At 39.0% G+C, this 19,896-nt stretch overlaps 1 protein-coding gene across 1 annotated transcript; it reads right to left on the bottom strand.

Moving 5' to 3' along the window:
* Positions 1 to 207: 207 nt before the first annotated feature.
* LOC139732660 (cholesterol 24-hydroxylase-like) lies at positions 208 to 10,731 on the bottom strand. The gene is made up of 13 exons (XM_071643511.1): positions 10,557 to 10,731; positions 9,660 to 9,740; positions 8,823 to 8,904; positions 7,802 to 7,962; positions 6,386 to 6,524; positions 5,953 to 6,066; positions 5,608 to 5,842; positions 5,378 to 5,450; positions 3,983 to 4,067; positions 3,073 to 3,183; positions 2,541 to 2,635; positions 1,874 to 1,946; positions 208 to 456 (listed from the first exon to the last, which is right to left on the bottom strand). Exons 1-13 carry the CDS (start codon positions 10,715 to 10,717, stop codon positions 316 to 318), a joined length of 1,551 nt encoding a protein of 516 aa, XP_071499612.1. The 5' UTR covers positions 10,718 to 10,731; the 3' UTR covers positions 208 to 315.
* Positions 10,732 to 19,896: the final 9,165 nt, after the last annotated feature.

Below are 19,896 nucleotides of genomic sequence, written 5' to 3' on the forward strand. Positions count from 1 at the left end.
ATTAACAGCTTGGTATTATGTACATGTACAAAATTCCAGCCAGGCCACTTAATTCGGCATCTTATTTTCAAACGTCGCCACGCAAAGTCAATTAGATTGAACGCTCTGAATCATCATTAAACTAATCGCATGGTTTCTTTGATAGCTGACACAGACGAAGAGTTAATAGCCTGTTAATAGGAGTACATAGTAACCTGCATAGATCCTTCACACCTTTGGTTTACAAGCAAGAAGCCACATTCTGTTGTACAGTACTAGACTAGCTTTACCTTTAGTTTATAGGTCTTATACAGACTAATCATAGCCGGTCTTTCATTAGGCCCTGACGGTGACGTAATTCTTACACTTGTCTAAAGGCTTGGAGGTGAGCTGGTCTATAATGGTAGTCCTCTGTCCCTGTTCTAGGCGAAACTCAAACCTCTGAAGCAGTTTACTGAGGAGGACGCGTGCTTCGATCTGATATAGAAAGTTAAAAGAAACATGTGATCGGGTAAACGCGCAACGCATGAACTCAGAGAGGTTTTAAATCTTTTGATGATAGCTTGAACCAACATGTTTTTATCACTATAGACTCTCCAGAATTTTAGTAAGAAGTGGAACTCCCTCTCTCTCTAATCCTGGATGGCTATCCTAACTTCTCCATACTGAGATGTGTGCAGAAGATGATGGCTTGTGACCCGTTTCTGGCCAATTTCTGTCACTTATCTGCATGTTCACCAATGTCTGCAAGGTTCTGAGGACTCTCTCTTCTATTAGGCTTCACAATTCTGATCTCAAGACTATACAAGCAGTCAAACTATTCTATCTTTGACCTTAATTGGTATATTCAGTTCAATTCAATCTGAATTTTAGTTTCAGAGTTGGACTAAACACACACTGCACTCCTTTTGTAACAAAATAATGCAGACGATTCATAGTATACAGGATGAACATAATAACAATATACAATGAAACACTTAAGCGCAACATTGTAATCTATCATTGGAGGGAACGCTTTGTAATGTACGACAAATGATGGATAGACTCACTGAAAAGACAATGCTTGTAAAATGTGGGTCCCTCTGCACTCTAAGAAAAATAGTTTCAACTTTCATACTGGGCAGTGCTGGGAGCACCTTTCTGGGTGCAACTTTGCACCTTTCAGACAAGAAAGGTACAAAATTGCACGCGACCAGGTATACAAGGTTGAACCTATTTTTGTACGAGTGAGAACAAAGATCAGTACAAAAGAAAAGTTCGTAACTCCACTGAAGAAAAGACTGATATAACAATTAGACTACAGAAGAGAAAATTAGATACAACGGAGACAGCGACCTTCAGAAGTATGCCCAGAAAATGCAACGTCAAAGGGGAAAGGAAAATAGAGAAATGAATTGAAGAGAGACAAGACTAGTTATGATAGCTGCACTCGGGCAATAGTAGCAATGAAATAATTGGGAAATGCAGATTTTGCTGGAAAACAATAACAGATCTACAGGCTAATTCGATACTGTGGCATCATATGATTCTTTTTAAACGAATAACTAAATGGAAGGATTAATTCTGATATCGTTATTCAGGGAGTTCCAAAAATCATAAATAACCGTGCTCTGACATAAAAACTTTTTGTCGTTGTTGTTGTTGTTGGTCAGTAGACTAACCGCCCATAATCAATACCTTCATGCTATTTTTTCAAACTTTTTACAAAGTAAGGTTCACCACGGATGACATGAAATATACAATGCATAGGGTGATATCCACAAAAGCTTGCAAAGCACATTTATCTACTCTCGTACTTTTTCCAAGAGTCTGTGAAGAGAATGTTAACGATATGGAAAGCAGGTAGCATTGGTATCATGTGGACCTACACTGGACACATCAAATTGTGACTTACGAGAGCAAATTGTTGACCGATGCAAGAACGCTGACCCAGAGAAAATGGGAAGTACGCGTACATGCGTCGTCGCCTATACAGGACATGTTACAAATGAAAAAAAAAAATGAACATCACAGCCTTAGACAGATTCTTTTGTGCTTCAGAGCATTTTTAAAGAATACAATACAAATAACTGTAATTGCGTGCACCAGCTTGTATTTATGTATGTGAACACACCTTTCCATAGTAGATTATTCCGTGAATAACATACTTTATTATAATATAGGGGCATTGGTCCAGTGGAAATAAATCATTGATAAGCGATAGGAGTGACCTTTATGCAAACCATTATACACTTGAGACAGGTTTCCTCTCCATGCCTTGCTACCCGGAGGTAACAACACTGCTACTTTCATATAGATATGACAGTTTCTGTCACGCTGACAGGCTCTTGGAGAAGTTTACTCCCATTTTTCGATATTTCTTCCCGAAAATGAGGAAATACGTACCTCATGCACGTATTTATGATGGTCCCCTGACAAGACCATTGTTGAGGAGCTCTTGAAAAGTGTTAAAAAGATCATAATTATTGTATTCCATGACTATGACATACCTTTATTGGCCAAATAAATCAGAAGAGGATATAACACCAACAGCCGTTTCAGACAGGACACCGAGTACTTACATTCCTTCCTCGTCCGATGTATCAAAACGTTCAGGATTGAAGAGCAGGGGATCGTCAAAGTATTCCTCCATTCGTGACATGACACTCGACAGAACCTATACCAAAACCAGGAAAAAAAATAGAAAAGTCGTCAGTCTTGCATTATCAAAAAGATAGTATATGTGCATTTTTTTGAGGGGATGACGATTTGTGAATATTGCACACACACACACACACACACACACACACACACAAATACATCTTATGTAAATAAACAGGCGAATATTATCCATCATGATAATTTCAAAGGGACAGCAGACAGCAATCCAACGCATACAGTTTATATGGATATAAAGTGTACATGTACACACATTTCGTATATTCAGTTATAAAACAGTACGTAACATACGTCCATCCAGATGGAATAAAAGAGACAAAATAAAATCATTACAATCGACGAAATTCTTTGAATTCGCAAATGCAAGTCAGGTCTTGCGACTTCAGAAGTTGTACAACAACTTCGACGAAACCATCAAAAAGAGACCAAACTTACTGAGACGCTGGTGCCGGTGGGGATGGTGTAGTGTTTGTATTGAATGGGACGAGCGGTCTTTCGAGTGGTACCTCCAACAGGTGGGTATAGTCGAAGTGTCTCCTTGAGAACCTGAATGTTTACATTTTAAAAATATACCCTGATGATATGGTATGTTCGCTGAAAACACACACACACACACACACCAAATAGAATATGCCTCTATACCATTCATGTTCACCACCTGATGTTCTATAACGTAACAATATCAACACATTTGCTGAATTCAGTATATATCGCCGTACAAAGTACATTTTCCAACAATTCTGCAAAAAAATAATTCTACACCCTACATTACACAGAATAGTTTTGTTCCCCCAATGTACAGATGTTATTATGATACATGAGCATGTTTGCGTCGGTCTCCACGTTGAAAACATAAACACAATAACAAAACCATAGTTTCCATTTAATCATTAAATTTCCGTTCAAAAGTCATTTTCATGCTAAGTGACATAAATTGGACATAGAATGCTACCTTTTACCACTACTATACGGTTCGATGTTTGTGTTAGATAGTTTATCAGAGCTTGTTTTATTTACGGTTTTGTTTCCTTTTGTGTTGTGAAAAAATCTATCAAGCCAAATGACTACATCTAGGTCAAATCACGAGCCAAAGAAACCAAAGATGGCAGATAACATGCATGTAATATGTCGATATTACTAAGCACATATACAGTAGGTAATGGCAGTCCATATACGATATGAGGCAGATATTATCATTTCCTGGAGTTATTGCTTTCTGCACTTGCCCACGTCATTTTACTCTGCAATATGTGTCTGGTTTAACCAATGCTACCTCTTACTCTCTCAATGGCATTCTTTTCATTCAGTCATTTTGTCAATAAGTTATGGATTTCATTGCCTATACCTTCATCATATACTCTAGTTTGGCCAAATCGTCGTATTCCACGGTGGGTTTCTGTCCAAGCACTTCGTCCACTTCTGCACGCAGCCTGCATGAGTGATGAGAGATGTATGGCACTTATCAGTAACCTTTGGGCTTTACATTCCAATATTCATATCACTCTAATATCAGTATATAACTACCCCCCACCTACACAAACACACACACACACACACACACACACACACACATAAACACACATTTGTAATAAAAAAGGAAGAAAATCGAAAGAACAAACGTTTAAAAATTTTGTCGTCAATAGAGGGCGCAAGGAATATCTAACCACTTGCATCGCTGTAGATTTAATAATATTGTATCCCCTGAACAGAGTTCAGAGGATACTATGGATTTGGCCTCGTCGCGCCGCGTCCGCCGCCGCCGCCGCCGCCGCCGCCGCCGCCGCCGCCGCCGCTGCCGCTGGCGCAGAGTTTTCCTTACGAGCGCTCTACCAGCTGCGTTTCTTCAAAGTAAAATTTTTTTCAAATTTGGTATGCAAATATATCATAGCCAGATCTATACATCTATACCTATTGATAATGCTGCCCTCACTGTTCCACCTTTTACAGGGTCAAAGGTCACCTTGATCGTGTCAAAATTTGCAAAAGTGCTTATTTATGCAATAACTCGATTGTTACTCAACAAATTTTATTCAGACTTGCTGGGGAAGAGTATGGGTGATCATTCTACATGAAGGACCCAACAGTTTGTGGTGACGGCGCCCTCATTTTTCCGACTTTGGATGCCAATGCACATTTCTTGTGTGTGCTCTATCAGCCACATTTCTTTTAAGATTTTCTTCATATTTGGCAAAAAGGTGCATTATAGTGAAATGAAGATGCCCATATTGTTTTTGGCGGTGGCGCCCTCGCTTGTTCCGTCTTTATACATGAAAAGGTAAATTTTACAGGGTCTGCTTGTGTGTGCGACGCTGCCTTGTTTCTTGACCGATTTTTTTTTCTAATTTGGTATGTAAATGTATCATAGTCAAATCTATACACCTACACCTATTTGGATTTTATAGTATCCTGCAACAGTTGCCATATCATATAAAATTCTGGCCTAAAAAGTAATCCAGATGGAGCATGGGAGACGGGTTCGGGGGATACATGTGCTCGATTGCGAGTGCTTCTAGTTGATGATGCGTTTGTGAGCATCGAGAAAAGACATTGCAATCACTGAAATTCATATCGTCCCGTAAGATTAGTATGCAAGTGTGAAAGAGTCTCTTGTCGCGTCAGTCCACTTGAATTTGGTTTTAATACAGAATGCCTTAACCTATGAACGTCTATAATGACAGGAAAAATGTTTTGCATATTGAAATAGTTTCCAAAGTTCAAGTCACAGTCAGATGAACCTTACTTCTTAGCAACATTTGGATGCCTCCCGAGCTGCTGTATGGTGAAGGCAAGAAGATTGCTTGTAGTCTCTTGACCTAAACGTGAATGGAAGAGATAAAATAATAACAATTCATGCGGGAAGCAACCACATCAAAGCAAAGACCAAATGATATTACCCTATTGTGTAATTCAATCATAAAGACTTTTGATTATCTGAGTCACGTAGTTTTAGAAACATGATTCAATACTCACCTGCGATGAAGAGAGTGACGAATTCATCCAATAGATTTTCCATTTTGAAGTCTTCACTTGACGTCAGGTCATTTGAAGCCGTTAGGATCATAGTGAGAATATCCATGGGTACTCGCTCCCCCTGCTTGCGAGCACTGATGCGTTCCTCTACGCACTTCATCCCTGTTTCCCGCACCAGGTTAATGCAGGATATGACTCTCTGACGAAGTTCACGTGCTTTGCTCCTCACGTCATACTAAGTCACAAATGAAATATACGAAATAAAGAAAACAGGAGCCATTTCAAGAGTATCTAATTGATCTACACAATTTGACTACAATCAATACGCGATTAGAAACTACTTACATCCACAAAGGGACTGTCGAAGAGTTGTTGCATGCCGTGAAGCACAGTGGTAATTGCTGAGGGAAAGGGACAATCTGGATCAGTTATCGCATTCGTGTTGAGGCTGAAGCCAACCTGTAAGAGGGAACGCAAAGTACATCAATAGTTGATCTGAATTTTTTGCATTGCAAAATATGAGTAAAAATCGGTCATCCACCATTCTTACAAGTTAACAACATGAAATCTAGAATATCGCTTTAAGAATGTAATGTGTTGTGCCACATGTCACAGCAAACAGTTAGAGTACTAATGAAGAAACAACAGAAAGGAAACATTATGAAACAACCTTAATTCAATTCCAATATCGTGAAAAAGAAAGATTAAGATGAAGATGGAGCAGAAGTTACGGACATGTAGGCCTATAACTCAGACCCATTTAGAATGTCCACCCTACCTTGGCGATGACGTCAAGCGTTACGTTGTTGAGTTCGTCCAGCATAGCGACTTCTGTCTTACCGTCTGCCTTCTCCAGTAGTTTTTGACAGAGTACATCGGCACTGTCGTTGAATTGCTCCATCATTCCTATCAGATACCTGGTGAAAAGTAAGTATACGAGGGTCTAATTGGACTGAATTATACACACCTGAACAATATGAGAGATCCTGGCTGATATTGTGGCAGTTGTAAGAAACTATATCGGTTTGCTCGTAAATTCGCTTGTCATAGTGGCCAGGGGCTTAATTCTTGCAGCAGTTTGACGGAAAGTATGAAGGGATCAAATCATCTCACCTGAGAAAGTCGGCATGAATTCATGCTGACTACATTATGTCAACTTTTAGTTAACGTTATTTGTAATATTCCTCCAAATTGCAATGCTCTATTTCTTTAAAAAGTCATCCCTCCGTCAAGTCATCCCTCCTTCACTGTTCATCAGGTCATCCCTCCTTCGTCAAGTCATCCCTCATTCATCAGGTCATCCCTCCTTCATTAGCCATCCTCCTCCGTCAAATCATCCCTCCGTCGTCAAGTCATCCCTCCTTCGTCTAGTCATCCCTCCTTCGTCAAGTCATCCCTCCTACGTCAAGTCATCCGTCCATTGTTAAGTCATCCCTCCTACGACAAGTCATCCCTCCTTCGTCTTGTCATCCCTTCTTCGTCAAGTCATCCCTTCTTCATCAAGTCATCCCTCCTTCATTAGGTCATCCCACCTTTGTCAAGTCATCCCTTCTTCGTCAAGTCATCCCTCCTTCATTAGGTCATCCCACCTTTGTCAAGTCATCCCTTCTTCGTCAAGTCATCCCTCCTTCATTAGGTCATCCCACCTTTGTCAAGTCATCCCTCCTTCGTCAAGTCACCCCTCCTTCGTCAAGTCATCCCTCCTTCGTTAAGTCATCCCTCCTTCATCAGGTCATCCCTCCTTCATTAGGTCATCCCTCCTTCATTAGGTCATCCCTCCTTCATTAGGTCATCCCTCCTTCAGTAGGTCATCTCTCCCTCGTCAAGTCATCCCTCCTTCGTCAAATCATCCCTCTTTCGTCAAGTCATTCTTCCTTCATCAAATTATTCCTCTTTATTTTCAACAAAGTATTTGTTTACAAAACATATCGGGCGGAAAAAAAAACACAAAATGCATGTTATTCTACATGTATCCAAATATAATATAAACAAAATAGATTGTGGAGCCAAGATGCATGATATTTACAACATAATGTTGAGAATGTTGAAAATGGAGGGGAAGAAAGCAGAGCTTGTACTATGCATTCCACTCTGAAGTCATTCCTACTCCATCAGCTCGTCTTCTGTATTCCATGTCATGTTTAATATTCGTAGTAAAAAAAAAATGTATGCTGTTGTTTCTCCTCGTACTCACTTGCGTCTGAATGCTGGATTTATGATGGCTCGTCTGTGAAACCACTTTTCATGGTCGATTTCAGACACCAGTCCATGTCCCATGAAGCGTGTTCCGAACAATTTCTGGAAAGCCCTGTATATCTCAAACGGCTTCGTATGGTGACTGTCGAGAAGGAGTTCCTATCGGAAGCGGCATAGAGAGAAAGTTTTTATTATGTAAAATTCCTCGAACACAGTAAGTTGCGAAAGAAAACAAAGTAAAACACACAAATACACATGTACGTAACATTGAAGAGATCATCGTACGGTATCAAGACTGCTTGAATACCAAGCAATCATGTCATAATCACACACTGCATCATGATAAAAAAAAAGAAAGTTTATCTCCTGTTGCTCATCTAAAGCACAGGTTACATAATTACGTTCTGAATGCTTTATATAGATAACCGAGGAGACGAATCTTCTTTCATCAGGAGACTGCGACCTTCCATGCTCAATATTGCAATACATCATAAAGGTTGTTTTGTTGTTTTTGTGTTGCTTTTATATTAACAAGTGAATACATCAGCGCAATCCATCTCGTCCTGCCTTTTTGGCGTTTTCTATTAGTAAAGGACGAATGCTATATATAGTTCGGAGATCAAGTATCACCAAGAACAACACAACACATAACGAACTGCATGACGCTCACTAGATGCTGATGTCCAACATTTTGCAACATTTTTATTTCATTTGTGCTACATGTTACAGACTATTATTTCTAGTAATCGTGCAGTAACGACTTCTCTTACTCATGAATATGATAATACGAGTTGAAGCAGAGAATATGTAAATCTAAAGGAGTCACCTTGAAACATGAAAATTATCATAGCAGAACGCCGTTTGACGTGTGAAAAAGAACTGAACCGACATCATTATTTAAGATACAACAGTGGCGGCAGACCATCATTGCAAGTGATTTTTTAGCTTTTTTCAAAAGTTCTCGTTTTCTTGTTTTCAGAAAGAGTCTGATTTTGAATTACAATCACTATCTATCTTGCCTTCACAATATCCTTCGAGCATGCCAAGACATGAGGCATCCAAAGAAATCGCACCCAGAAGACAGGTCCATGGGTTTGAACCCTGTATTGCACAACAACAAAACAGATACGAAGAGTTATCTTTCCGTGAGTGGATTGTGTTTGCAATGTTGATTGATTGCATTGAAGACAAAAATGAGGGCGCCTCGAAGGACTCAGATGAGTAAAGATAATTAACGCACATGTACTATAATCATCATTTCTAAATATAGTGTGTTCCTTGATAAGTTCAGTTATCTTCGACAGCACGTTTTCTCCATTACAGCGCCCTACAGCTAGGATATTACAAATTATTGGAAATGACACATACTTTCATCCATAATCACGCTCAAAACAATGCATCATGTTTCAAAGATAGTTTCTACAGGGCCTACGTAATTAATTCATGTAAAATGAAATATATCAGTACTTATAGCTAATACATATACATGAGCTGACAATCTTTATAGTGCCGAACGTTAGTTTTCAATTACGATTTAATGTAAAATAACAAACAGTGAAGAATCTACTCGTATACACCAGCCCTATATCGCCATTCGGATGTACTATACTATAGCATAGCCACAACAATGGTATAGGCCCTAATGAAGACAGTAAGTCCTCCGTCTGCAATGTGTGCACGTTTAAAACTGATGAACCTCATCAATGATAACAATGTTGCCATTAGAACTGCAACCGTGGCATACAAAGACTTTGACAAGCTTTCCTTCTATTTCTGTATCTGAGTGTTCATTTTCATACCATTTGGACGTTGTCATGCTTTTCAAAGTATATATATCACAAACAAGATTCACTCACAACAGGTGTATGTTCTGGCCGTTACATAATGACAGCTTCTCCTTCCCTGAAACAAGCTCGAGGATGTTTCCAAATACAAAGCTGAGGAAAAAGATAGATAAACGAAAGACAAATCAAGAGATTAAGTAAACATGGTGTCAATAAGTTAGAATGTATTTTACAAACGAAAACTAGGAGACGGAAGATAGTCATTATATACCTATGTAAAAATTTAAAACCAAAGAAACATAAAGAGAAATCCTCTGAAATTTCCATCTCATTTCCTATTACTTACTGGAAGTGGCCCATTCACTATCATTTTACATATAAATTACTATCATCAGGATCGAAGGTTACGAGTTTACCAGGCATATATCTTTGCTGAGCAAATAATAGGCTTATACGCTGACTCCAGAAAACAAATGTCCATTGCCGATACCATGCAGGCAAGCATGCACTCCGCTGTTCAACATGGTAAAGCATTTAAGAGCTGTCTCTGAATTTTATACACGTAATGACAAGACATCTAGCCTAGCCTTGCTACATATTCCTCCCACTTTCGCTCCCAAGGTAACTATACAACAACAACAACAACAGCAGAAACAACAACAACAACAACAAGAATTCATACCCATACAAAACCACATGTTGATCATTGCCGTAAACTCTAGATTTAATGAGAGCGGGCAAAGCCAAAATCGCCGTTTTCATATATTGCCACACAGTAACTACGAGCCTATAGATATACATGTATTCCCATGCAAGTTCGGACACGAACACACATAAACACGATACGTATCCCTACAGCAAAATACAAAAGCTTCTATATGCATGCATTATGGCAAATATACCACGCGTATTGAGTTAGAATATGAATATGCAGTTGTGATCGAGTGAAGAGCAATGGCTGTACTTCACCTCTTCCTCTTGGGACCTGGGAAGCCTTTGAACCGACGTTCCACACGGAGCACTAGCGCTGAAAACGCGAGAAAAGCTGTGAGCAAGAGACCTATGATCACCAGAACAGCATACCCGAGAATTGTCAGGAAAAGGCTCACACTTACAGGCCAGAGAGACATATTGAATCAGATGTCAGTTTGGACGAATATGAATATTATATGACCTTCATTAGGCTGAACGTAATGAGCCGGATAGAGCTGTTATACCCTTTTCGTAAAAGCGTGATTTTTAATAGTCTGAGGAAAGGCAGTATGCTAGTTTCGTATACTATCTAGCTGGGTGACCGAAATGGGTATAATGGGTATGATGTACATGTATATAGGACAGGAACGGATTGTGTGGCACGAAGATCGCGGTCAGAGTCCATTCGTGACAATCAATTTTTGGTCGACTTGCACCTAGTTGCAGCACGCTCGCTTCATGCAACAATGACATTTATTCACATTTGTTTGATTAGAGCATAATAAGTTTACTGAGTTTTCATATCTCATTGATAAGAATAGTATCATTATTATGTTGCATGCGTTTTTGTGTGCTATAAAAAAATCAGATTGTGAGACGTAATTACCTTCACCTAAAATACTGTCTTTGCAAAATAAATTGCACTGACATACATCATAAGTGTGACAGTCGGTAAGAACTCACGAATTATTTTTCAAGTATTACACACGAGAAGATGGTGCACTTGAGTTGCGTAAATTCACTCTAAGCATTTACGCAGAGTTGTTTTTTTTTAACGAGCAATTTCATTTAAAAGTCAGAGCTGCACTAGGTAATCCCTATGACGTCTTGATAATCAAAATTTTTACAAAGTTTCTTCATAGCTTATTGTAAACAGGACAAGTATGTTATTCATTATGGTTATGCTTTTAGGCCCTATATATATTTTACATGCCCTAAGTTTTGTGACAGGAGATTAAACACTATTATAGTCTCAATTGGTTGAGATATTTTGAATTCAAAGATTGTAATAAAGGTATAGGCCTGTATACTATTTGATATTCGCTTTTGAATAGACCAAACCGAACTTAGACAATGAGGTCAAATAAAAGGGGAGACATAAAATCACTCCCATGGCAAGAATTCACGAAGGTGGTAAAATTGAAAACGTGGTTTAAACCATGGACAATTTGTATGGAGCGCCAAGTGTCGTATGGCCTATTTCGTTACAAAATCAGTCATTTCGTCGACGAAAATGAATACTTTCCCCACATTATTTTCTAAGTCTTATCTACAATTGTTTTTGTTCCAGCTTTGTTTTGTTTTTGTTTTTTTTTTTTGTTTTTTTGTTCCATGCATAATGTTAGCTTTTTTGGTCATTTTTTGAAAGCGGCTAGAAGAAAGACTGCCCGTAGTTGCGGGTACAAATCTTATTTTTTGATAGTTCTAGTAAAGAAAAATTTCCCGCCGTTTAATAACCTTTTGTTTAGTATTATGTACCGATGATGTAGATGTAAGCCTACTGTATCTCTAGGAATACTCAGGTGATTGATAACACTCACACTGACGGTCACTTTTTCTCAGCAACCCCACCCCACCCCCTGTGCCCTGGATTGTGGCACACTCGATCTTGTCCACACCCTTGTCATACCTGGGGAAAATATTCGTTTGTTAGAAGACACAAACATTAGACCAGACAAGACCCAGTATCAAAGAATGTGCCACACCAAGGTTAGTGGGTGGGGTGCACACAATGACACAAGAGTACTCGTTTAAACCCCACCCCCTTGGTGTGGTACATGCACTGGGTCTTGTCCGGTCGAGTGTTTGTGTCTTTTAAAGTGTTTATCCATATCGTTTTGTATAATTTGTATACAAAGTGATATGGGACACGCCACGCCGTCACACCAACACAAACTTTATTTCGAAATCATTTTGTACACTGTGATGTATACAAAGTGAAATGGATGGCACATTTTGACACTTTGCCACTTTCACAACACTCCCGAAATTACAAGCCTGAATACATAAACTTTATTTCCCTTTTCATTTTGTATACTCAAGTGATAGAAAATGAAATCGGTGCCAGTGCATAGTGTACAGACCCCAGGGGGTGTGCTGTCACAGTGCCCTGTCGGCACTGTGACAGCACACCCTCGTGGGTCTGCACATTCTGCACTTTTGACATTAATTTCATCTTTTATACTCTGCATACAAAATGAGATGGGTGTCACATTTCATTCTGGGCACTCTGAAAATAAAGACAAAGCTGAGGTTCTGAAAATAATAACTTACAATTGTATTTTCATTTGGTAACGTTATTTCTTCTTAATTGCAATCAACTGTACCAAATATCCACAAGAAGTCCATGAAGCAATTTGCGTTTCCACTAAAGATTTGATGCTTGACCAGGTCTTTGAAATTCTAGGTGATTGCCAAATCTTTTAAGATGAAGCTGTCGTTATTGGAGGATGCTTCATATTATTCAGCTAAATGTCTCAAGGCAACGGGGAATACTATAATACGACATGCATCACAAAGCACGCCGCCAGCTATTTTGTTGGTTTCTCGGGAAGAGAATTGAAACCAAAAGGGTCTAAATACATTTATTTGAGAGACTTCCCTCAATCAGTCTCATGCTTCAGGTCATTATAGATTTATATCGTATTTATATCGGAAATACCAACATCAATAGTGGATCTATCTAAACATTACCTAAACTTACGTGCGGTATAAATGGTTTTAACAGCAGTTCTTACCCACAAGTATAATACAATACAATTAAAAGCGAAACTTGTTCGCAGTCCTTGATTTTGCCTTCTAAGATAATTAATATTCTATCATAAGGAATAAAGTTATCTGGGATGGGGCAAAGAGGCAGCCAGTCACGAAAAAAGGCAGCCAAGTCACTTAATAACGACTTTTAAGATGCCACTCGAAAGATTAGATGCATTACCCAGGATCATAAAAGTCGTCTGCACTGTGCTGACCAATGTGAAGTACGGGAGGGGAGGCCCCGGCTGTCGAAGATGGCTCTATGGTCAGCTCTAATGGATTGTTTGAGCGGGGATGACCTTAGTCTCGTTGGTTGTATGCCCCACCAAGGCAATGGGATGCTCGGCATTCTGGGTGGTAGACTGGATAAGTAACCTGTAAAAGTCTAGATCTAGAGACATAAAAATATGATATCGACCATAAACTTTTCTACATCTACATCTCACTATACTGTGATCAGAATCGGTATTACTTTTCACTTGTGTTTTTCGCTTTACTTTTTCACAAAAAAAAAAAAATCAGCGGAAGTAGGGGATATGCAGAGATGAAATCGTGGCACATGGCATGTAGTGGCATAGTAAATTTTGAGTTAATTGCTAAATTCTATAAATGGTTACAGAACCTGTATAAGAGATAACAGAGATAAAAGTGGCATGTTGGCCACGCCCTATACCATAACACAGGCGACACAATATCATATTGCAAGCATAATATCTAAAAGAGGACACAGACTAAACTACTAGAAAGTACTAACGGCCCATTCGTGGAGGGTACAGGTGGACTGGTGTCTGCTGCCGAGGATGGCTCCGTGGTCGGTCCAGCAGGTGTCTGAGCTTGGATTGGTCTCACCAAGGAGGTACTAGGCAAGGGTTACCTCCTTGGTCTCACTGGCTGCACGCCCTCCATAAAGACTATTTGGGACACTCGGCATGGTGGGGTTGTCGACTCGCATTCACCGTTGAATACGACAGGCATACAAATAATAAGTAACCAGCTAATACAGTTTCCGCACAAACATAATGTTGCATAACATCATAACATGTTAACATAAAAAAGCATGGAATGCACACATTGAGTAGAGGTTGGTTTTTTTTTTCTCACTAAGACCATAGATCTATATAGTCTACAGATATTTCGTGAAGCAAATAAATAGCTAAATGAATACATAAATAGAGGGCCAAATGTGTTTTACTTACATTATTTTGCTTTGAATGCTGGTACATTGCACGTCCACAATCAATAACAGGGACACTGCAGGGTTATGTGCTTGTTTCCCAGTGTGAGAGGTCTATAAGCATCCTTCGGTTGCTGAAGACGTACCCGCGGTCTACCATGGGACAAAATCGATGTTCTTCATTAGCCCTCATTAGGGATATTCATATCGATGTGTCTAAAGTAATATACTTGCTCATCTTCACCCAAGGAGATTACTCCTGTCCAATTTGCTCATGTAAGTGTCATTTGCAAAACAAGGTAGCCTTAGTTGAGCAGCAACTGGGTACATTTAGTCACCTATGATTGAACATATTTTCATTACATCAGCAGTCAGCACATATCCAAAAGTAAAAAACCCCTTTTCAGATGTTGGCTGTAAATCCTGCCGACATTACTTAATTTCATACTTAATTTCATTCTTTATGTTAGTGAGACTTATAAGGGATTATGCCAGGCAAATGCATGTTGACTTTTGTTGACTTATAATTCCCTGTTCGTCACTTATTTGGCCAAAAAAAATCTAATTATGTGCTTTGTATTTTATAACAAATTTTTAACACTTTGTTGTATTGTCCTCTTGTGACACCACTTGTTAGTCACTATCCAGAAGATATCAACATTTCAGCAGACAATGTTTTGTGGGATAGTTGGCTTTAAGTGCTCTCTCAGAATAGCAGGGTACCCCTACACTATACCTTTCTTTAGCAGGTGTATTGCAACATGCATTGTAAGAGAGCACTTAGAGCCGACTATCCCACATAACACTGTCTATTGAAGTGTTAATACAAGTCATGTATCTTCTGAATGGTGACTGACAAGACAGTGATGTCAGGAGGGGAATGTTTACAACTTTTTTGGAGGAGGATCCCAGTAATCCGAAGAAAAAATATGAAAAAATACCATAAAATACATAGCACATAATCTTTTTTTGGCAAATAAATAATGAATAGGGTATCATAAATCCACAAATGTCAACAAGCATTTGCTTGCCATGGGCTCTTAAAAGGTCCCATGACATGCAAATGCATGTTTCTTCTGTTGATCTGTACAAATGTATACATCACATATCTTGGTTTTGTGTGTGTGTGTGTGTGTGTGTGTGTGTGTGTGTGTGTGTGTTTTGTTCTTGTCTTTAGGATACAAATACTTGTGATATATTTTATACTATTTTTAGCTTACCTTAGCTAAAGGCTCATGTGAGCTATTGCCGCCCGTTTTCGTCAGTCGTCCGTCGTCCGTCAACTTTTATATTTTCATCTTCTTCTCCAGAGTGGGTGATCAGATTTCAACCAAACCTAGTACATTGTAGTAGGGATCATCCTGATGGGTATAATGGGATCCAAAGTTGTTCAAATGGCACTCGTGTTATGTTGTGTGTGGATACCTTCATTAATAGTGAAGAATAAAAGTTTTTCATGACAGATTCTAGGGTGGTCACCTTGGGCCCTGTGGAGCCGGGAAATGTGCAAACGCCGGGAATTGTGCAAACGTTTTGCCAGGAAATGTGCAAACGCCGGGAAATGTGCAAATTTCATCAACGGGAAATGTGCAAACATGACGCCAGGAAATATGCAAAACGTCGCCGGGAAATGTGCAAATAATTTACTTTAGCGATATTGTGTATAAAGATAGTATAGATAAACTCCATATCAAAACTGCCCATGAACTTCCACCATTTATATTTTCTTAATGAAATCCTTGACAGATTTTCAACAAAATTGGCAGGTAGCACGATTATGGCAATGGGATCTCAATTTGTTTGTATAGTAGCCACCTCCCCCCCCCCCCCCCCCAAAAAAAAAAAAAAAAAAAAAAGGAGGGGAGGAGGCCTCAAAGTCCCAGACCTACGGTATTATCGAAATTCTTCTTGTATTATATAACCAAATAAGAATGAGCTAGGTTGGTTCTTTAAAGATATTGATGAAAGGAGTTCACGTTTAATGGCAGATCCAGGGATGCAGGGCACAGCCCCATAAGTGGGGAGGAGTCTTCAAATTGAAGCCTCAGAGTCCCTAAACTAGTGCTATGAAGGCATTAATGACTGAAATTGCATGTTTGATTATGACGGATCCAGGGGTGTCCGGATCGCGGGGGGGGGGGGGGGGTGAGGGGAGGAGAGGGATTTTCTACATTTTCAGTATCTTCTTGAAAAGTCTAGGACAGATTTTCACTAAACTTGTCAGATAGCCTCATTACGGTGATATGATCTTTATGAATTGAAATTAGCCCCCAATCCTCCGCCACCCCCACCCCGACCGAAAAGAGGGGGGGGGGGGGGGAAGTTGAAGCCTCAGAGTCCCTAAAACCTGGATTTTTAAAAATCTTTTTCTGTCGAACAAAAAAGAGATAGAGCTAAGTTAGTGCCTTGAAGACATTAATGACTGAAATTTCATGTTTGATTATGGCGGATCCAGGGGTGCCCTGATTGGGGGTGGGTGCGCATGGAGGGGAAGTGATGGAGAGGAGGGGGGTTGTCCACATTTACTGCATCTTCTTGATAAATCTCAAGAAGGATTTTCACCAAACTTGACAGATACCATCTTTACGGTGATATGGTTTTATAATTATGGTAAAATGAGCCCCACCCCCTCCCACCGCCAAGGGGGGGGGGGGGGAGGAGGAGTTGAAGTTTCAGGTCCCTAAACTCTGGAATTTGTAATCTTCTTCTGTTGAACCGAAGAATATGGAACTACGTTATATGAAGACACTATAGTTACTAAAATTTCAGGTTTGATTATGACGGGTCCAGGAGTGCCCTGCATGATAAGGGGTGTGAGGGGGAGGAGGGGGATTTTCCACATTTTCTGCATAGTCTTGTAAAATCTATGACGGATTTTCACCAAACTTGGCAGATAGTATATTTACGGTGATTCGATCTTAATTTGTTCAATTGAATTCCCCCCCCCCCCCCCGCCGACGAGGAGGGGGGGGGGGGGGGGGTTGAATCCTCGGAGTCTCTATTTTCTTGATTTTTTTTTTTACTTCTGTCGAACCGAAAAAGTTAGTGCTGTAAAGACATTAATGACCGAAATCTCATGTTTGATTATGGCGGGTCTAGGGGAGCTGTGATCGGGGGTAGGTGAGGGTGAGGGGGAGGGGATGCTGTTCGTTGTTCCGAAGGTTCGCTATTCCGAAGGTTCGTTATTCCGAAGGGTCGTTAATCCGAAACACGCAAAGTCCCTATACCTAGAGGTTCGTTAATCCGAAAATGAAAAAGGGTTCGTTGATCCGAAAATTTGTGGCGTTATTCCGAAGGTTCGTTATTCCGAAGACTGGTTAATCCGTAAATGAAATTTGGAACAATGAACTTTCGGAATAAAGAATCTTAGGAATAAAGAGCCTTCGGAATAACAAACCTTCGGAATAACGAGCTGTAGGGGGAGGAGGGGGATTTTCAAAATTTTCTCCATCTTCTTGAAAAATCTATGACGAATTTTCACCAAACTTGGCAGATAGCATCTTTATGGTGATAGTACTGTAAGTTTACTATGACAGATGAAGGGATGCCCAAAAAGGGGAGGGGGTAGGAAGGAGGCTTAATTTTCACATTTTTTGTCTTTTTCCTGAAAACTCAAGACGCATCCCTCGGATAATAGTCTAGTAGACGATGTCATAGACAATGTACATGACCTAGAAAAGTTTTTAAGTACAAGGTTTTTTTGTTGATTCGTGTTCTAGAAGGGTATTGGAGTAAATTTAGCTTGGTTGCCACCTGGGCAACCTTGGGCAACTTTTTTTATTAGCCTAATTAGCATAATTGCGAAATTAGCACATATGAAATATGTAATGTATTACATGTACTAATTTTCATACAGGGAACCATAAAACATAGGAAATAAAACTTTGTAAGGGTTTTCTATACCGAGGAATCCATTCGTAACATAAATTTTCAATTTCAAACTTTGTAAGTGTCTTAGATACCGTAATTAGCAAAATAAGCGTATTTGCATACGTGTAATAGTGAAGTTATATGGTAATATACCATTGATATGACCGGAAAATGCTGTTAAGCCCAAGGTTTTGTTGGTGTTGTAGTTGAGTCATTCTTAAGATGGGTACTGAAGTTCATCTGAACTTGCTTGGTACCTTGGCAACCTTCATCAATCATTTTTATTAGTCTCATTAGCATATTCAGCTAATTAGCGCAACATGTCATAATAATTTTACTGTTCTTAATTTCACTGCAGAAAGCCGAAAACACTCGTATAACACGATTTTCAAAGGTTTTTTAAGACCAGGAATTCATCCGTAACACTGGTTTGTATTTCCAAACTATGAAGCTGGTCTTAAATATCATAATTAGCATAATTACAAAATTAGCATATTATGTATGCACAGTGTACAATATAGTCCAGCAAATATATGGTGTCTCATGCCTTGTACTGTATAATATTATGACCTGCATATTATATGGAAAAGTTGGTATGTACAAGGTCTTTGTAGATTGGTGTTTTAGATGGGTACTAACGACGCAGTAAACTAATTAAGCTGGTTGCCATCCTTTCAGCCTTGGGTAGATATCTTTGATAAGTATAAAGCATGATAATTTATACATAATTAGCGTAATATGTATCCTGCTACTAGTAATCTTAATCCAGGATGCCTGGATATTGAATTTTAATATACAGGAAGCCTGAAAACATATTATAGCTTGTTACGAGGAATCCATTTGCAACACCAGTTCCCAATTTCAAATGATGCAAGTGTCTAAAATATCATGATTAGCATATCAACCTAATTTGCATGTGTACAAAAGTAAATAGAAGTAAAGTAGATAAATAAATACACCATAAAAATGATCTCGAAAAGTTGTTAAGTACAATCCTTTTTATTGCTTTATTTGTTTTAGACGAGTATTGAAGTAAGATAAGCTTGGTTACCACGTTAGCAACCTAAGTGCGATTATCATCTATTAGCCTAATTAGCATATTCAGCAAATTAGTACAATGTTTATGTATTTAATTTCAATACAGAAAGTATATCAAAAAAAATGTTTTTCAAGGTTTTGGATGAAGAGGAATTCATTATAACATTGGTTTTCACATGTTTGCAAATGGTGCAAACTGTCTTAAATATCGTAATTGGGATAATGAGATAAAATGCATATTTCCCATAGTCCATTTTACGATAATTTATTAGATACTGTTTTATGTGACCTTGAGATGTTGGTATATATATATATATATATATAATTGTCATGAATATGTATTTGTACAAAGTGAGTGTGGTCTGTTCGGCCAACGTTGGAAAAAAGATAGATCGAGACTACGATGATGCCGCTTAAGGAGAGGGAAGAATGAAGGTTTTGTTGCTTTAAGTCTGATATCATTGGTGGTGGCGATTTGTTTTGTTTTCAGAATGTGTGACA

This window comes from Diadema antillarum, unplaced genomic scaffold (assembly GCF_040938485.1).
Source record: "Diadema antillarum isolate AM-2024a unplaced genomic scaffold, OU_Dant_1.0 seq00000442_RagTag, whole genome shotgun sequence".
NCBI lineage: Eukaryota > Metazoa > Echinodermata > Echinoidea > Diadematoida > Diadematidae > Diadema > Diadema antillarum.